Consider the following 17,833-nt stretch of genomic DNA (forward strand, 5'->3'; position numbering starts at 1 on the left):
CCAGTGAAGTGTTGTTAAAGCTTATGATCAGTGAAAAGATCAAAGCTATTATGAAGAAAATAATGGAGTTCATGGTTATGAATAAAAAGCTTCCACTAATGTATAAGTGACTGTAATAAGTGTGAGAACAACTATGTTCATTCTGTTATTACACGTTGACTTATGAAAATGTTACACATGATGCACTTTATTATTTTTTACAATTTTAGGAGCTTTTATCCTATAAACTGTTGCAGATTATTTTTAGATTAATATTTTTATATTTAAAAATCCACAAAGCTGCTGCTCAGGACACTTTATTGGTGGTTTAATATGTTTTGTTAGTTTGTCCTGTAGATTATTATTATTATTATTATTATTATTATTATAATACCCTCTATCTCAAACCCTGTGATTTGTTTCTTTATTTGTTAATGCAAATACTGCTGACTGTGCACTTTATTTCAGTCAAAGCTCTGCAGTGGAACCTGATGGACACGTTTATTTAGTTTTTAAATGTTAAAAATGAAAGACAAAAAAGTGATATTTAGTATTTTGGACAGTAATTTTCTAAACTTTTAATTTATATTTGCGATAACTACCTCATGTGCAGTTCAAACAACACAAATAAGACTATTCCCTAATAGCAGCACACAGAGCTGAAATCAAATATAAATACAGAATATAGAGAATGTACAGAAATCATCAATAATCAATCATCAATAATCATCTATCTGTTACCCCTCCTCCTCCGACCCAGGAGATGTACAGTTTGATAGTCCTGTCCTTTAGAAGCAGCAGTCTGTGGCTGAACAGGCTCCTCTGGTTGATGATGATGATGATGGTGTGCAGAGGGTGGTCCAGCACTTTGTGGTCCAGTGTTCTCTTCTCCAGTTCAGCTTCATGCCCACCACAGAGTCTGGCCTCCTGGTTAGTTTGTCCAACCTGGACGTGGCCCCCCCTAGCACACCACTGTGTAGAAGAGGGCTACCACAGACTGGTGGAACATCCACAGGAGTTTCCTGCAGATCTTAAAGGAGCACAGCCTTCTCAGGAAGTACAGTCTGCTCTGTCACTTCCTGTACAGATGGAAGGTGTGGGTTGTCCAGTCACAGCCCAAGGTACTTGTAGGAGTCCACGACCTCCACCTCAGCTCCCTCAATCAGAACTGGTCTAGGTTTGGACCTTCTTAAGTCATTGACCAGCTCCTTTGTGTTTGAGGTGTTGAGCTGTAGATGGTTGGTTCCTGTACTCCTCCTCTCTGTTGTCCCTGATGCCCCCAACGATGGATGTGGCACAGTATTATTATTATTATTATTATTATTAGTATTATTATTATTATTAGTATTATTATTATTATTATTATTATTATTATTATTATTATTACTATTACTATTACTATTACTATTATTAGTATTAGTATTAGTATTATTAGTATTATTAGTATTAGTAGTATTAGTATTATTAGTATTAGTATTATTAGTATTAGTATTATTATTAGTGTTAGTGTTAGTGTTATTATTATTGTTATTGTTATTACTGTTATTGTTATTACTGTTATTGTTATTATTGTTATTGTTATTATTAGTATTATTATTAGTATTATTACTATTACTATTAGTATTATTACTATTACTATTAGTATTAGTAGTATTAGTATTAGTATTATTACTATTACTATTACTATTGTTAGTGTTAGTGTTACTGTTAGTACTGTTAGTGTTAGTGTTACTACTGTTATTGTTATTATTATTAGTATTAGTAGTATTATTATTAGTATTAGTATTAGTAGTATTATTAGTATTAGTATTAGTAGTATTATTAGTATTAGTATTATTAGTATTAGTAGTATTAGTATTATTATTAGTATTATTATTAGTATTATTACTATTACTATTAGTATTATTACTATTACTATTAGTAGTATTAGTATTAGTAGTATTATTAGTATTAGTAGTATTATTAGTATTAGTATTATTAGTACTATTAGTATTAGTATTAGTACTATTACTATTACTATTACTATTACTATTATTATTAGTATTAGTATTAGTATTATTATTATTATTATTATTAGTAGTAGTATTACTATTACTATTACTATTACTATTACTAGTATTAGTATTAGTATTAGTATTAGTGTTAGTGTTAGTGTTAGTGTTAGTGTTAGTGTTATTACTGTTATTGTTATTACTGTTATTGTTATTATTAGTATTATTATTAGTATTATTACTATTAGTATTATTACTATTACTATTAGTATTAGTAGTATTAGTATTATTACTATTACTATTACTATTACTATTACTATTACTATTATTACTATTACTATTACTATTACTATTGTTAGTGTTAGTGTTACTGTTAGTACTGTTAGTGTTAGTGTTATTACTGTTATTGTTATTATTATTAGTATTAGTAGTATTATTATTAGTAGTATTATTAGTATTAGTATTAGTAGTATTATTAGTATTAGTATTATTAGTATTAGTAGTATTAGTATTATTATTAGTATTATTATTAGTATTATTACTATTACTATTAGTATTATTACTATTACTATTAGTATTATTACTATTAGTAGTATTATTAGTATTAGTAGTATTATTAGTATTAGTATTATTAGTACTATTAGTATTAGTATTAGTATTAGTATTAGTACTATTACTATTACTATTACTATTAGTATTAGTATTATTACTATTACTATTACTATTACTATTACTATTACTATTACTACTACTTATTACTCCCACCACTGACCTGCTCCTGGATAACAGACTTTTTGGTCAACTGACCCCAGCAGGTGAAACTAGCTCCTCCCCTCTCCTCAGTGCTGTGTGCTGAGCCCACTACTTTACTCCTTTACTGTAGCCCCGCCCACCCAGAGAACATCATTGTCAAATTTGTTGACGACACAACAGTGGTGGGGCTGATGATGGTGAGTGGTGTGCATTAAACATCACAAAGACCAAAGAACTCATCCTGGACTTCAGGACGAACAGAGCTGCCCCCCCCCCCCCCCCCCCCATACATCAACGGTGGATGTGTAGAGTGGGTGGAGTCCTTCACATTCCTAGGAAGGAGTGTCTAAGTACTCAGCTGCCTTTCCACCATCGAGAGCCTTCTGACCCACGCTGTGACCGTGTGGTTCTCCAGCTGCACGGACAGGAAGAGACTGCAGAGGGTGGCAAACACTATAACTCTATAACTCCCGTTGTCTCAGCAGAGCCAGGAACATTTGAAAGGACAACACCCACCTCTGGGAGGAGCTGAAGGTCCATATGGACCAGAACAAACAGCTATAGCTGAGTCTTATTAAACTTGTGCTAATGTATTTATTTATTCCTAATATTAATCATTGTACAGTGTATAATGCTTTCATTTAGAACAAGTCTTTGACTTGTGTTAGTGTCACGTTCTAAAGCTTTATGAGGAATAAGAACACAACAGTGTGTAATGGAACTGTGGTTCTGGATCAGGTTCTAAAGCTTTATTCCTGGCTCTGGTGACTCAGCAAAATTAACATAATGTCCACAAAAAATAGTCAAAATGAATGAAGGTTTATTACAATAACAAATATTCAGGTTTGAGGAGATAAACTATAACAGGTCAAAGACAGAACCTTTATTCTCCACTTCACCACTAGGTGGAGACAAGATGATCAAATGTTTCAGCTCAGCCTTTGGTGTTGAATATAAATGATTATTACTGCACATGTTTCATCTTTATATGCATTTTACATTGAAGAATATGTTTTATGGTTCAGTGAAAAAAGCTTTCATGTAATATCCATTTTACATAAATCTATAACTGTATTTGAAAATAAGGGAAATGTTGTGTCCGTCACTGCTGTCAAATTGAATGATGTTACACTTTGCACAGGGGGCGGGGCATGAAAACAAACATGCAATGACCTTTAGTTGTGTCACAAAATGAGCAGTGGTGAAGAAAATGAATAATTATTATTATTATTTATTACCAGTTTGATTTATGAGTCAAATAATGCAGCTACAACCTTCAATGCATTAATATTTCTGCTAATGCATTTAAATTTTACAATTTACCATTTCAAATTTAATTTTGTTCCCTATTTCCTGGACCATCTTTTAAAAATTAAAAGTTAATGTAATTTCCTTTATCATTTTAATGAAGTTACAAAATGAGAAAGAAAATGCAGTTTCAATTATTTAATATTAATTTTATTTATGAGTTAAAAAATGCAGCTATATTCTGAAAATGAAAAAGCATTTTTAATACATTTTTAATTGATTTATGGTACAGATATGCTTCCATAATTATAGTTTTCTATATCGCCAAAATAGAAGACTCGATACTTTTTGAATCTCGATATATCGTCCAGCCCTAATTCCTAAAAATATTATATATATATATATTATAAAACAGCATAAATAAAAACATAAATGTGTATATGAAGCACGTGTTTATTTAATATATATGATATAAATATAAATAATAGGTCAACACGTTGCATATTTATTGTTAATTTCAAGTTGTTTGTCTTTGAGTTAAACATTAACATTTTATTTTATTACATATTTTATCTGATCTGATCTAATCTGATCTAATCTGATCTGATCTGATAGTTCTCATGAGGCTAATGACAGCGTTCAGTTTAGAAAGGCATCTTTTAATTATTATTACATTAAAATATGGGATATTTACAGGAAAATACTAATACTTGACAGATATGCATAAATCTGGTCTGAGGCAGCATTAAACTGCAGGTAAGCTACATCAGTAGCCACATCTAAGGCAGTAGGATCACTTCAGTGAGTAATAAGGACAGAACAAAGAGTGTGTAATGGTTCTAGATCAGGTTCTCTCTCTCTCTCTCCAGACGCCATGCAGCCACCCTGTGCTCGCCCTTCATCCTGCTCTACGGCCTGGTTCTGTGTTGTCTTCAGTACCTTTGGGCCATGGAACTGGAAGCTGAACTACCAACCACTGTAGGGACCATGAGCCTCCGTCAGTTGGGCCTGGACCGGGCCACGTACCCCTGCCTCAGACTGGGAGCTATGGTTTGTACACCTTTGTCATTCTTTTTCTGCTGATAATTGTTCTTCATGTTTTTAATGAAAGTCTAAAACAGTTATTGATACTTTTTTCTACAAATCCACCAAAATCATTATATTTTAACTTATTTTCATCACTTTTTCTTGCCATATTTTTGCTCCTTTTAATGTATTTTTGCTACATTTCTCACAATTCTGACACTTCTACATCACATTTTAATGACTTTTCTGCACATTTTTTCCACTTTCCATTTTTTTCATCACTTATAAACATTTCTACCACTTTTACACCTAATGTCACATATATTGATCTATTATTGTCACTTTTAACCTCTTTTCACCAGATTTCATCATTATTTTTGCCAATTTGACCACATTCACCATTTGTCATTCCCATTGTTTGCAGTTTAAACTAATTGTTCTAATATTGACCCTCTATTCACACAGGGTTAGTGTTACTTATGGACCACATGCTATTAGTAATAATTACAGACAATGTCTGTGATGTTAATCCTGTGTGAATCAATTATGTCAGTAATTTGTAAAGTAGAAATTCTCCCATAAATGAGCTTCTATATTGTGCTGATAATACTAACCAATGTGAATATGACTCTGATCTGATGCTTGATTACACATTGTTTTGTTTCTGGGACTCATGTTTATTTAGTTTTGGTGAAGAATGAAGGCGACATTGGAATGTTTAGAAAACATTTGGGTCCCAGGCCAGAAAAACCTTATCGACCCGTAACGTACAGAGAAGGAGCTATATCAGAAGCTAATAGTGGCTAGCTAGCGCTAGCAGTAACAGCACTGAGCTGTTTTAACATCAACTCACACTTTTTCACATTTTCAGATGTCCGTACATTTCAGCAAAATCTCTGGCTTTGATGATCCCACATAAGGAGCAGACGTTGGGGGGTCATTTATTTATTTATTACATGGGGTCCCTGAATAATACTTGTCCTGTGGGGCTTAATTTGACATTTTTAACCAATTTCTGTAGATTTTCCACCATTTTTATTCACTTTGAACCATTTTATTAGTGATTAAAACCATGATTTCCATCTTTAAGATGATTATAATAATAATAATAAACGTTCCTGGATAACAGTGGATATTATTCAGATGAATAAATAAATGTGGTTATCACAGATTCATAGAACAATGGACCATCATTTTACTGACTTTATGGATGGACCCCAAAAATCTCTCCTTTATTCCCCCTTATAGATGGTCCTGTCTCCACATGACTGTTCTTCAATGTTCATGTCTGTGTTCAACCACCTTCAGCTACAGTGGGGGTCCCTGCTCTCTGGAACCTTTATTTTGGAGGGTCCCTGCTCTCTGGAACCTTTATTTTGGAGGGTCCCTGCTCTCTGGAACCTTTATTTTGGAGGGTCCCTGCTCTCTGGAACCTTTATTTTGGAGGGTCCCTGCTCTCTGGAACCTTTATTTTGGAGGGTCCCTGCTCTATGAGACCTTTATTTTGGAGGGTCCCTGCTCTCTGGGACCTTTATTTTGGAGGGTCCCCGCTCTATGGGACCTTTATTTTGGAGGGTCCCTGCTCTATGAGACCTTTATTTTGGAGGGTCCCTGCTCTCTGGGACCTTTATTTTGGAGGGTCCCTGCTCTCTGGGACCTTTATTTTGGAGGGTCCCTGCTCTATGAGACCTTTATTTTGGAGGGTCCCTGCTCTCTGGGAGCTTTATTTTGGAGGGTCCCTGCTCTCTGGGACCTTTATTTTGGAGGGTCCCTGCTCTCTGGGACCTTTATTTTGGAGGGTCCCTGCTCTCTGGAACCTTTATTTTGGAGGGTCCCTGCTCTCTGGGACCTTTATTTTGGAGGGTCCCCACTCTCTGGGACCTTTATTTTGGAGGGTCCCTGCTCTCTGGGACCTTTATTTTGGAGGGTCCCTGCTCTCTGGGACCTTTATTTTGGAGGGTGAAAAGGTTGAGAACCACTGGTTGAGATGATTGGTGTGAGCTCAGCAGTAATTAATTAATTAATTAATTAATTCAAAGATCAACAGAGACTCAGTTCAGCTTTAATTATTATTTGGTGATATTTAAATCACTTTTCTGATCAATAACTTCAAACACGAGGATTGATCAGAACTTTGTTCCTCAGCTTTTGTTCATCTGCACCTTTTGGCTCCTGCTGCGTCAGTCAGTGAAGGACAACTTCAGCCGTCAGAGGAAGATGACCACGCCCCTACAGGAAGTGACCATAGGAGGTCTGACCACACACACACACACACACACACACACACACACACACACACTCAGTCATGAACAATGATCTATCTTTTATTGATATTATAGAAATATAAAAATAAAAATATAGAAGAGGATGTTATAGTTATAGTTCTGTTTATACTGACCTTCTGTTTGCTTTTGTTTATTATACATATTGTACAATATTACAGTTGAACACAACAAAAGACTAAATAAATGTGGATCACCTACTCTGACCAACATATTCTCTCACACATGAACAGGGATGGTTTACATGAAGTTAAATCAAATGAAATCAGATCTGATTGGTGTAACGTACTCCGTCCATTTGACCTGGTAAAATGAGTCTTTCTTCATCTCTGAGGGTAGAAGATATGTTCTCCATCACATCACTTCCATGGATGATCCATTCCTCATTGGTGGAGGATCTGCTGTTAACCATTTCCTGGTGAAGGCTTTGTTACTGACCGCCAACATTACCACCTGCAGCTTTTTATCCGTCATGCTCCACGTATCAAACAAAACATCCCCAATACATGTTCACACATTCAAATGGAATGTTCACATTAAACACATTAGTGATATGTTTGCAGTGACGTGCAGTCAGGGTAGGCAAGGTAGGCAGTGCCTACCCAAAGGTGAATTAATATTTTGATTTGTTTTAATTATAAATTATTTATTTTTTCATTTCCAATAGCCTACAGTACCTATAAGTTTGAAAGTGTCAGCATTTTGTGTGTTTCACAGCCCAAATTACTAAACAGTGCTGTTTCCTGGAACAGCTGCACAGTCTCACTCTGCTGTAAGGCAGGAGGAGGCCACGCCCCCTCCTAAAAGCACATTGCTGCCTCTGTTCCCATAGTGTGTTTTTATGTGTTTGCACATGCTCAGTCAGTTCCCCAAGATAAAAAACCATTTACGTCCAAAGGCAGCTCTCTATGCCGCCTTTGGACAGTTCACAGTGCATTAGTGAATAGATCCAGCGTGGCTGCTGTTACGTTCTCTAGCTAGTGGGCGGGATAACACTACAGTCATGGTGACAGCGCTAGAGATGATAGAGAAACTTTGTTTTGACATCTTTTAAAAGATGGAGACCAACACCTGAGCTACCAGACCTTCAGCAAAGCTAAGGTCAGAACATTGTTGGTTCTTTCTACAGTGAATGGAACAAAAGGAAGGATTGACTTTGTGGATGCTCCTCACTGAGGATGTTCTGAGTTGTTGTTGTTGTCATTTTCTCCATGTTTCTGTGTTTCCAACACAAACAACAGATGTGCTGTCGTGTCATGAGATATATGTTGTTGGAGAGTATGGAGGCTATATTAAATAATGTTTATGTTTATTTAATGGTGTTTATGATGTTGGTTTTGTTAGATGATAAATACTTGTTCATGTGGATCTTGTTGGGTTTTTTCTTTATTATTATGAATTTTATATTTTGATAAGTGCATTGAGATGATTTTGTTGTAAATTGCTTTATACAAATAAAGTTGATTTGAATTGAATTAACACTTGACAGTAGAAACATATGATATTATCATTGGTGGTCTGGATTTGCAACGTGCCTACCCAACCCTAGTGGTCACAGCACGTCACTGCATGTTTGTGAATCTCTGTCTGTGACGGAGCAGGTCCATCACTGACCGTGGGCAACAGCACACACACACACACACACACACACACACACACACACACACACACACACACACACACACACACACACACACACACACACTCCCTTCTGACAGTGGTTCTGGGTGTAGACAGTTAAATAACAGAACCTCTCCTTCCTTCCACAGTCATAGAACAACCAAAGGTCACACTGAGAAGCTCTAGTTGTTAAAATGCAAACATTCAAATCACTCTGACCTGCAGTCGTCCCATGTAGGGATGAGGAAACGGGGCACATCACTTCCGCCTTTTTTATAGTTTATTGATACCACTAATGGTCACATGATAATTTAGATATGAATTATTCCTGGGGGAAAATAAGTGTTGTTTGGGGTTTTGATTGAATTTAAAATAGGTAATTAAAAAACCTATAAATTAATGATGGGGATGACAATGTGTGGAATGGTTTATTTAGAAGAAACTATTCTTTGGGAAAAATAGATCATGAGATTGATGACGCCCAGTAGGAGGGGCTTTAACTTTAAATACAGGCTGCTATGGTTACAGAGCAGGTAACACCAGGTGATGACAGTTGGTCTGATGACTCTATTCAACTTGTTTTGTTTGTTTGTTTTATGGACACAGTCCATAAAGCTGTTGTTACCTGGCAACCAGTGGTTTTCCCCATCAGACCCACAGAGCCTCCAACAGGCGTACGTTACTTTGATGTCTCTTCTGAATGTGTTTGATGAAAAATGTTGATGTTTTCCCTCCATGTGTGACCCATTGTAGACCCCAGCTGTGTGGAGTGATTGGGACCCAGATTTCCATTTATTTTTGATATATTCTGTGTTTAGATAACTGTACTGTATGGAGTTTCTCTAAAGTCAGACATACACTGTGTGATTTTTGGAACATTTAGAGCTGATTTTTCACCCGTGCGTCTTTTTTGTGGGATCGTGCGTATCTCTGCTAGATCATGTGTGGTGCACCGTGTAGTATACATGGGGTCACGACCAGCTCCAGATCAGCAATCGTATGGTTGTATCTCACAGTTGAAGCAGTGCCACAGACCAGCTTATCTTAAACGCTCACACAGCACATGTACAAACACCGTAGAACTGCTGTGTAACCCTAGCACTGTTGTACAGGAAGTGTGCTCCACTGTACAGGAAGTATGTTCCACTGTACAGGAAGTGTGTTCTACTGTTGTACAGGAAGTGTGCTCCACTGTACAGGAAGTGTGTTCTACTGTTTTACAGGAAGTGTGCTCCACTGTACAGGAAGTGTGTTCTACTGTTGTACAGGAAGTGTGCTCCACTGTACAGGAAGTGTGACCTACTATTTCCCCCCCAGAGGCCGGTCCAGCCAACCAGTCGGTTCTGAAGGTTCTGGGTACCATGGTGATGAGCATCTATGCTAAGTACTGGATCTATGTGTGTGGGGGCATGTTCATCATGGTGTCCTTTGCTGGGAAGCTGGTAGCGTATAAGATCATCTACATGCTGCTGTTCCTGCTGTGCCTGTGTCTGTATCAGGTGAGACTCTACACGTGGTTCATCTTCCTTTAAAGGTCCCTCTAATCAGGAACCCTTGGTCCCAGGTCTACTACTCTCTATGGAGGCGTCTGCTGAAGATCTTCTGGTGGCTGGTTGTGGCCTACACCATGCTGGTGCTCATCACCATCTACACCTACCAGTTTGAAGACTTCCCAGGATACTGGAAAAACTTCACTGGTTTCACAGAAGACCAGTGAGTAGATAAACCTGAGAATGAATGAAAGTGGTTCACTGGTAATGGTTCTTCTGTTCTAAACAAGGGTTTATATGTTAACAATGCAAACGCTATATATGTACTGTATATCTACTATATATATACAGGTAAAAGCCAGTAAATTAGAATATTTAGAAAAACTTGATTTATTTCAGTAATTGCATTCAAAAGGTGTAACTTGTACATTATATTTATTCATTGCACACAGACTGATGCATTCAAATGTTTATTTCATTTAATTTTGATGATTTGAAGTGGCAACAAATGAAAATCCAAAATTCCGTGTGTCACAAAATTAGAATATTACTTAAGGCTGATACAAAAAAGGGATTTTTAGAAATGTTGGCCAACTGAAAAGTATGAAAATGAAAAATATGAGCATGTACAATACTCAATACTTGGTTGGAGCTCCTTTTGCCTCAATTACTGCGTTAATGCGGCGTGGCATGGAGTCCATGAGTTTCTGGCACTGCTCGGGTGTTATGAGAGCCCAGGTTGCCCTGATAGTGGCCTTCAACTCTTCTGCATTTTTGGGTCTGGCATTCTGCATCTTCCTTTTCACAATACCCCACAGATTTTCTATGGGGCTAAGGTCAGGGGAGTTGGCTGGCCAATTTAGAACAGAAATACCATGGTCCGTAAACCAGGCACGGGTAGATTTTGCGCTGTGTGCAGGCGCCAAGTCCTGTTGGAACTTGAAATCTCCATCTCCATAGAGCAGGTCAGCAGCAGGAAGCATGAAGTGCTCTAAAACTTGCTGGTATACGGCTGCGTTGACCCTGGATCTCAGGAAACAGAGTGGACCGACACCAGCAGATGACATGGCACCCCAAACCATCACTGATGGTGGAAACTTTACACTAGACTTCAGGCAACGTGGATCCTGTGCCTCTCCTGTCCTCCTCCAGACTCTGGGACCTCGATTTCCAAAGGAAATGCAAAATTTGCTTTCGTCAGAAAACATGACTTTGGACCACTCAGCAGCAGTCCAGCTCTTTTTTTCCTTAGCCCAGGTGAGACGCTTTTCGCGCTGTTTCTTGGTCAACAGTGGCTTGACACGAGGTATGCGGCAGTTGAAACCCATGTCTTTCAAGCGTCTCTTGGTGGTGGATCTTGAAGCACTGACTCCAGCAGCTGTCCACTCCTTGTGAATCTCCCCCACATTCTTGAATGGGTTTTTTTTCACAATCCTGACCAGGGCGCGGTGATCCCTATTGCTTGTACACTTTTTCTGACCACAGTTGTTCCTTCCCTTTGCCTCTCCATTAATGTGTTTGGACACAGAGCTCTGAGAACAGCCAGCCTCTTCAGCAATAACCTTTTGTGTCTTTCCCTCCTTGTGCAATGTGTCGATGGTCGCCTTTTGGACAGCTGAGTATTGTACATGCTCATATTTTTCATTTTCATACTTTTCAGTTGGCCAACATTTCTAAAAATCCCTTTTTTGTATCAGCCTTAAGTAATATTCTAATTTTGTGACACACGGAATTTTGGATTTTCATTTGTTGCCACTTCAAATCATCAAAATTAAATGAAATAAACATTTGAATGCATCAGTCTGTGTGCAATGAATAAATATAATGTACAAGTTACACCTTTTGAATGCAATTACTGAAATAAATCAAGTTTTTCTAAATATTCTAATTTACTGGCTTTTACCTGTATATAGTCAGGCATGTGCAGTCAGGGTAGGCAAGGTAGGCAGTGCCTACCCAGGGTGAATTTAAATGAATTACATATTCATTTAAGAAAAAAAAAAAATTTTTATCAATTTTTTTATTTTTCAATTTCCGATAGCCTACAGTACCTCTAAGTTTGAAAGTGTCAGCATTTTTGTGCTTTTCATAGCACAAATGAGTGACTAAACATCGCTATGCACCTATTTCCTGGAACGGCAGAGATGCTGCACACTCCTGTATTACGAGGAAGAGGACACACCTCTCCTGAAGGCACACTGCTGCTCTGCCTTTAGCGGCTAAAGTTTAGCCCCATATCACGTGAACGGATGTTTGCGCATGTGCAGTCAGTTCCCCACGGACCCACTATGAAAAACCATTTACGCAAAAAGGCAAATCGCTACCCTGCCTTTGGACGTAACCGTGCTATGTTAATCCAATACGTACGCACAGTGCATTAGTGAATACAAAACAGATTTCACGTGGCCGCATCTAGTGGGCGGGATTACACTACAGGTTGGATGACAGCGATGGAGAGGATAAATACATTTTCACAACTTTCTTTTGAAGAAAAGCGACAGCTTTTAAAAGATGGGAGACCAACACCTGAGCTACCAGACCTTCAGCAAAAGAAAGGTCAGAAAAGTGTGCGGACTTTCCAAAGTGAATGGTACAGACGGAAGGAATGGCTTTGTGGATGCGCCTCACGGAACCGGCTGTTCTGCTTCCCGTGTTTGCTGTTTGGCGGGCGTGGCATCACCGACAAGATCTGGTCTGTTGAAGTTGGTGTTGACCATTCCAGCCACCACAGCATCGGTGGAGAAGGTCATTTTCTGCTTTAAAACGCATCAAAACTTACAGCTGCAACAGATCAGAGCAAGGAAGCCTTTCATCACTGGCTCTCATATCCATTGAGAAAGACTGACTCATAAAGGACAAGATAGAGGACTTTACACTGACATCTCTGTGTGTGTGTGTGTGTGTGTGTGTGTGTGTGTGTGTGTGTGTGTGTGTGTGTGTGTGTGTGTGTGTGTGTGTGTGTGTGTGTGTGTGTGTGTGTGTGTGTGTGTGTGTGTGTGTGTGTGTGTATTTCTGACTATATGTGTGTGTGTGTGTGTGTGTGTATTTCTGACTATAAGTGTGTGTGTGTGTGTGAGAGTGTGTGTGTGTGTGTATTTCTGACTATAAGTGTGTGTGTGTGTGTGTGTGTGTGAGAGTGTGTGTGTGTGTGTATTTCTGACTATAAGTGTGTGTGTGTGTGTGTGTGTGTGTGTGTGTGTATTTCTGACTATAAGTGTGTGTGTGTGTGTGTGTGTGTGTGTGTGTGTGTGTGTGTGTGTGTGTGTGTGTGTGTATTTCTGACTATATGTGTGTGTGTGTGTATTTCTGACTATATATATATGTGTGTGTGTATCTGACTATATATATGTGTGTGTGTGTATTTCTGACTATATGTGTGTGTGTATTTCTGACTATATATATGTGTGTGTGTGTATTTCTGACTATGTGTGTGTGTGTGTGTGTGTGTGTGTATTTCTGACTATATGTGTGTGTGTATTTCTGACTATATATATATAATGTGTGTGTTTGTGTGTATATCTGATTATATATATGTGTGTGTGTGTATATCTGATTATATATATGTGTGTGTGTGTATGTCTGATTATATATATGTGTGTGTGTGTATATCTGATTATATATATGTGTGTGTGTGTATGTCTGATTATATATATGCGTGTGTGTGTATGTCTGACTATATATATGTGTGTGTATATATCAAAATAGAAATTCAAGATGGCTGACAGTGCAGTAGGGCTGGCGTCAGCTCTCCATTTATCTCAGTCTGTTGCTGATAATGCAGTGATCAACCTAAATATATAAATATTGCCACTTTCTTTGCCATTTTTTAGTACTTTTTTCTGTTTTGGTTCCAGTTTGAGAGTCAAACAACGTGCTCTACTAACCTGTGCCCTGTGACTCATAACATGGGCTCGTTCAGACATGGATGCGGTCACTAACAACCCTACAGCAATTCAAAAATGACTTGTTGTCTCACTTTGACTCTAAACTGGACTGGATTCAAAGCAGCATGGATTCTATGAAAGAGTCGCTCATGTCGATGGTGCTATAGTCGGTGAGCTGGAAGCCAGGTTAGCACTAATCAAGACACCCTGTCTGCTCTGGAGGAACGGGTTAAGGCCCTGGAAAAACAAAATGCTTTCCTGGCTGAAAAAGCGGATGACGCCGAGAACCGTAGCAGGTCCTCAAATCTACGCCTGGTCCGTGTTCCAGAGGGTTCCGAAGGCCGGGACATGATCGGCTTTGTCGGGCAGTTCCTCACTCAACTCTTTGGTAAAGAAAGCCTCCCTTCTCCTTTGGTCATCGAGAGGGCACATCGATCTCCAGGAATGATCGGACGTGATTCCAAAGCAGGTCCTCGGCCAATCATTGTAAAGTTCCTCTACTTTCAGCAGAAGCTCAGAGTTCTCCATCTCTCCCGCAACAAAAAGGAGCTTGTGTTCAATGGAGCCAGAGTGCATATTTATCCTGACTTCAGTGTGGCACTGATGGAGAAACGCTACTCTTCGAATCCATGTAGACAACGGCAAATTCCTACTGCTCCGTTCTCCTGATGAGGTGGAGGTGTACATCCATAACGTTTCCAAATGATCCACACGACTCTGGTCTGTAAACTTTCTTTCTGTGTGTCACTTATATTTAAGTTTCTGATCTGCTGTGTCTGTTGACTGTTGTCTGTTGACTGTTGACTGTTGACTGTTGACTGTTGACTGTTGACTGTTGTCTGTTGACTGTTGTCTGTTGTCTGTTGACTGTTGTCTGTTGTCTGTTGACTGTTGTCTGTTGTCTGTTGACTGTTGTCTGTTGACTGTTGTCTGTTGTCTGTTGACTGTTGACTGTTGTCTGTTGTCTGTTGACTGTTGTCTGTTGACTGTTGACTGTTGACTGTTGTCTGTTGTCTGTTGACTGTTGTCTGTTGACTGTTGTCTGTTGTCTGTTGACTGTTGTCTGTTGACTGTTGACTGTTGACTGTTGTCTGTTGTCTGTTGTCTGTTGTCTGTTGTCTGTTGTCTGTTGACTGTTGTCTGTTGTCTGTTGTCTGTTGTCTGTTGTCTGTTGACTGTTGTCTGTTGTCTGTTGTCTGTTGTCTGTTGTCTGTTGACTGTTGTCTGTTGTCTGTTGTCTGTTGTCTGTTGTCTGTTGTCTGTTGACTGTTGACTGTTGTCTGTTGACTGTTGTCTGTTGTCTGTTGACTGTTGTCTGTTGTCTGTTGACTGTTGTCACGCTGTTCTCTGTTTGCTGTAAACGGTGGCTGTTGTGATTTAATCACCTGACCCATATCTAGTCTATTTGACTGTTTGGAGCAGCAGATTCGACTGTTATAAAGTCAATAATAGGGATGTAACGATTAATCGTAAGGCAGTTAAAAATTGATTCATAGGTATAACGATTCACATCGATGCTGTGAAAATTGAATCGCAGTACTTTTTTAACCAGCAGAGCGCGCTACCCAGAAGTGTTGGCGGCGAGTGAAATCTGCTAATACTTTCTTTCTGGCCGTCTACTACTCTTAATTGTATTGTATTGGTTTATTTGAAAGGGGACAGTGCAATTTCATATAACCTGTGAACAAACATGGTTAAAAAAGCCAGAATTAGCCAGAAGGCTAATTGTCATCTGTCGTCATCTGGCCAAGATGTAAAAAGGCAATAAAATACAAGCATGACAATACATTTACAAGTCAATAACAACAATAACGGTACCTGTTACAATATTAAAACACACAAAAAACACGTGTTCAAAACGCTACGTTATCTAATACAATACAATGCAGCGCAACATGCTCGACTTCTAATGTTGCAGACGTACATGTTAATGAGACAAATTTTAAATAATTTTGTAAAGGCCTTGTAAGTGTTTAGCTGTTTAACCTCCTCAGGTATTGAGTTCCACTCAGCAGCGCCCCTTACTGACCAGGCTGAGCGACTGAAAGTGTGACACAATGGCCTCTTACAGAGCCTGGAGTGATGCGCTCAGAGCTGTTTCTTTGGCTGATGAACTCTGTCAGAGGAGCTGGGGTCAAATCATGTGTTACTTTAAATATGAGACTCAGATCTGCAAATCTATGGAGACTGTCCCAATTTAAAAGGTGGTACTTTTTTAGGATTGAACAGTGATGATAGTGCCTTGGTTTTCAACCCAAGACTTTAAAGGCTTGTTTGTATAAAGTTTCCAAAGGTCTTTTTGCACTCTGACTAGCCTGAGACCAACTTGTTAGGCAGTAGTTAAAGTGGCTGAAAATCATGAATGTAGAAAAATTATTGCAGCTTCAGTTGACATTTCATTTTGGATTGAGCGGAAATTTGCTAGATTAACTTTGATATTTTTACATAATTTGTCAATATGGGCTTTAAAGGAGAGGTGAGAATTTATTACTAACCCAAGGTATTTGTATTGATTTACAATTTGTAATTTTTCTCCAGCTACTAGTATGTCAGGATTAGATGAGGCTCTATTGGTTTTACTGAAAAACATAGCAACAGTTTTTGAAGTATTTAGCTGCAGGCAGTTCTCCTGCAGCCAGGAAGTGACAAGTCATTGCTTTGGTAAGTTTTGGTAAGCTGGGTTACCAGCGCCCTCTGCTGGTTCAAACAAATATCTGACCTAAATACAGTGAAATTACTGTTTTTTTTTAAAGTCCAGTTGTTAAGGCACAAAATATATTTTTCAGTTGCACTTTTAAAAAGAAAAATAACTATTATGCAGTTTTGAATTGTTTACTATAGAACCAGAATTTAAATAATAAGCTTCTTCTTCATTTGTATTATTCCTTTATTTATTTCATTCAAGATTTATTTTTAGTTAAATTGCATTGTTTTGAATAGTTTATCAAGAGATTCTTTTGATAATGAAAAATAGTATTTTCCCAAAAAAAAATAAAGGAATATTTTTCAGTCATTTATCTACAGTCCCATTTTGTAAAATAAATCGTGAGAGAATCGTATCGTGAACCCAGTATCGTGAATCGAATCGTATCGGGAGTTGAGTGAATCGTTACATCCCTAGTCAATAATATTAATGGTTGAGTGGTTTCTGTTTTTGTTACATTAATTAGGGTTTATTTAATTTTTCTCTAACTAATCCTATGTCTTTGATTGATATACAATTTGGTATGATATCTAGTCTAAGAAGATCTCCCTAATTTAATATTTCTGTTTTGTTTTTGTTGCTGTTTCTTGTATTATGTATATATGTGTGATTGTGTGGTGGTGTGGAAGTGTATGTATGATTATAAGTGCTCTTGACTGGTGGTTCTCACTCTTATTTGTTGTAAATTGCTTTATATTTTTTCTCTATATTTTCTTTTTTATTAAGTATGGTTAATGGTCTTAAAATGATTCATGTGAACATTAGAAGTTTACTTCCTAAAATCAACCAATTGAGAGCCTGGATAACTTACAATAAACCTAGCATTATTACAATATCTGAAACATGGCTTTCTTCT

At 37.8% G+C, this 17,833-nt stretch overlaps 1 protein-coding gene across 1 annotated transcript in view; it reads left to right on the plus strand.

Annotated features, from left to right (window-relative positions):
* Positions 1 to 17,833, plus strand: part of piezo1 (piezo type mechanosensitive ion channel component 1 (Er blood group)) — a 159,292-nt gene that overhangs the window by 53,543 nt on the left and 87,916 nt on the right. The window contains exons 13-16 of the mRNA XM_028467785.1: positions 4,841 to 5,021; positions 7,143 to 7,248; positions 10,217 to 10,398; positions 10,464 to 10,612. Coding sequence (XP_028323586.1) covers positions 4,841 to 5,021; positions 7,143 to 7,248; positions 10,217 to 10,398; positions 10,464 to 10,612 — 618 coding nt within the window. The remainder of the gene's footprint in view (positions 1 to 4,840; positions 5,022 to 7,142; positions 7,249 to 10,216; positions 10,399 to 10,463; positions 10,613 to 17,833) is intronic.

Source organism: Gouania willdenowi, chromosome 15 (assembly GCF_900634775.1).
Source record: "Gouania willdenowi chromosome 15, fGouWil2.1, whole genome shotgun sequence".
Lineage (NCBI taxonomy): Eukaryota > Metazoa > Chordata > Actinopteri > Blenniiformes > Gobiesocidae > Gouania > Gouania willdenowi.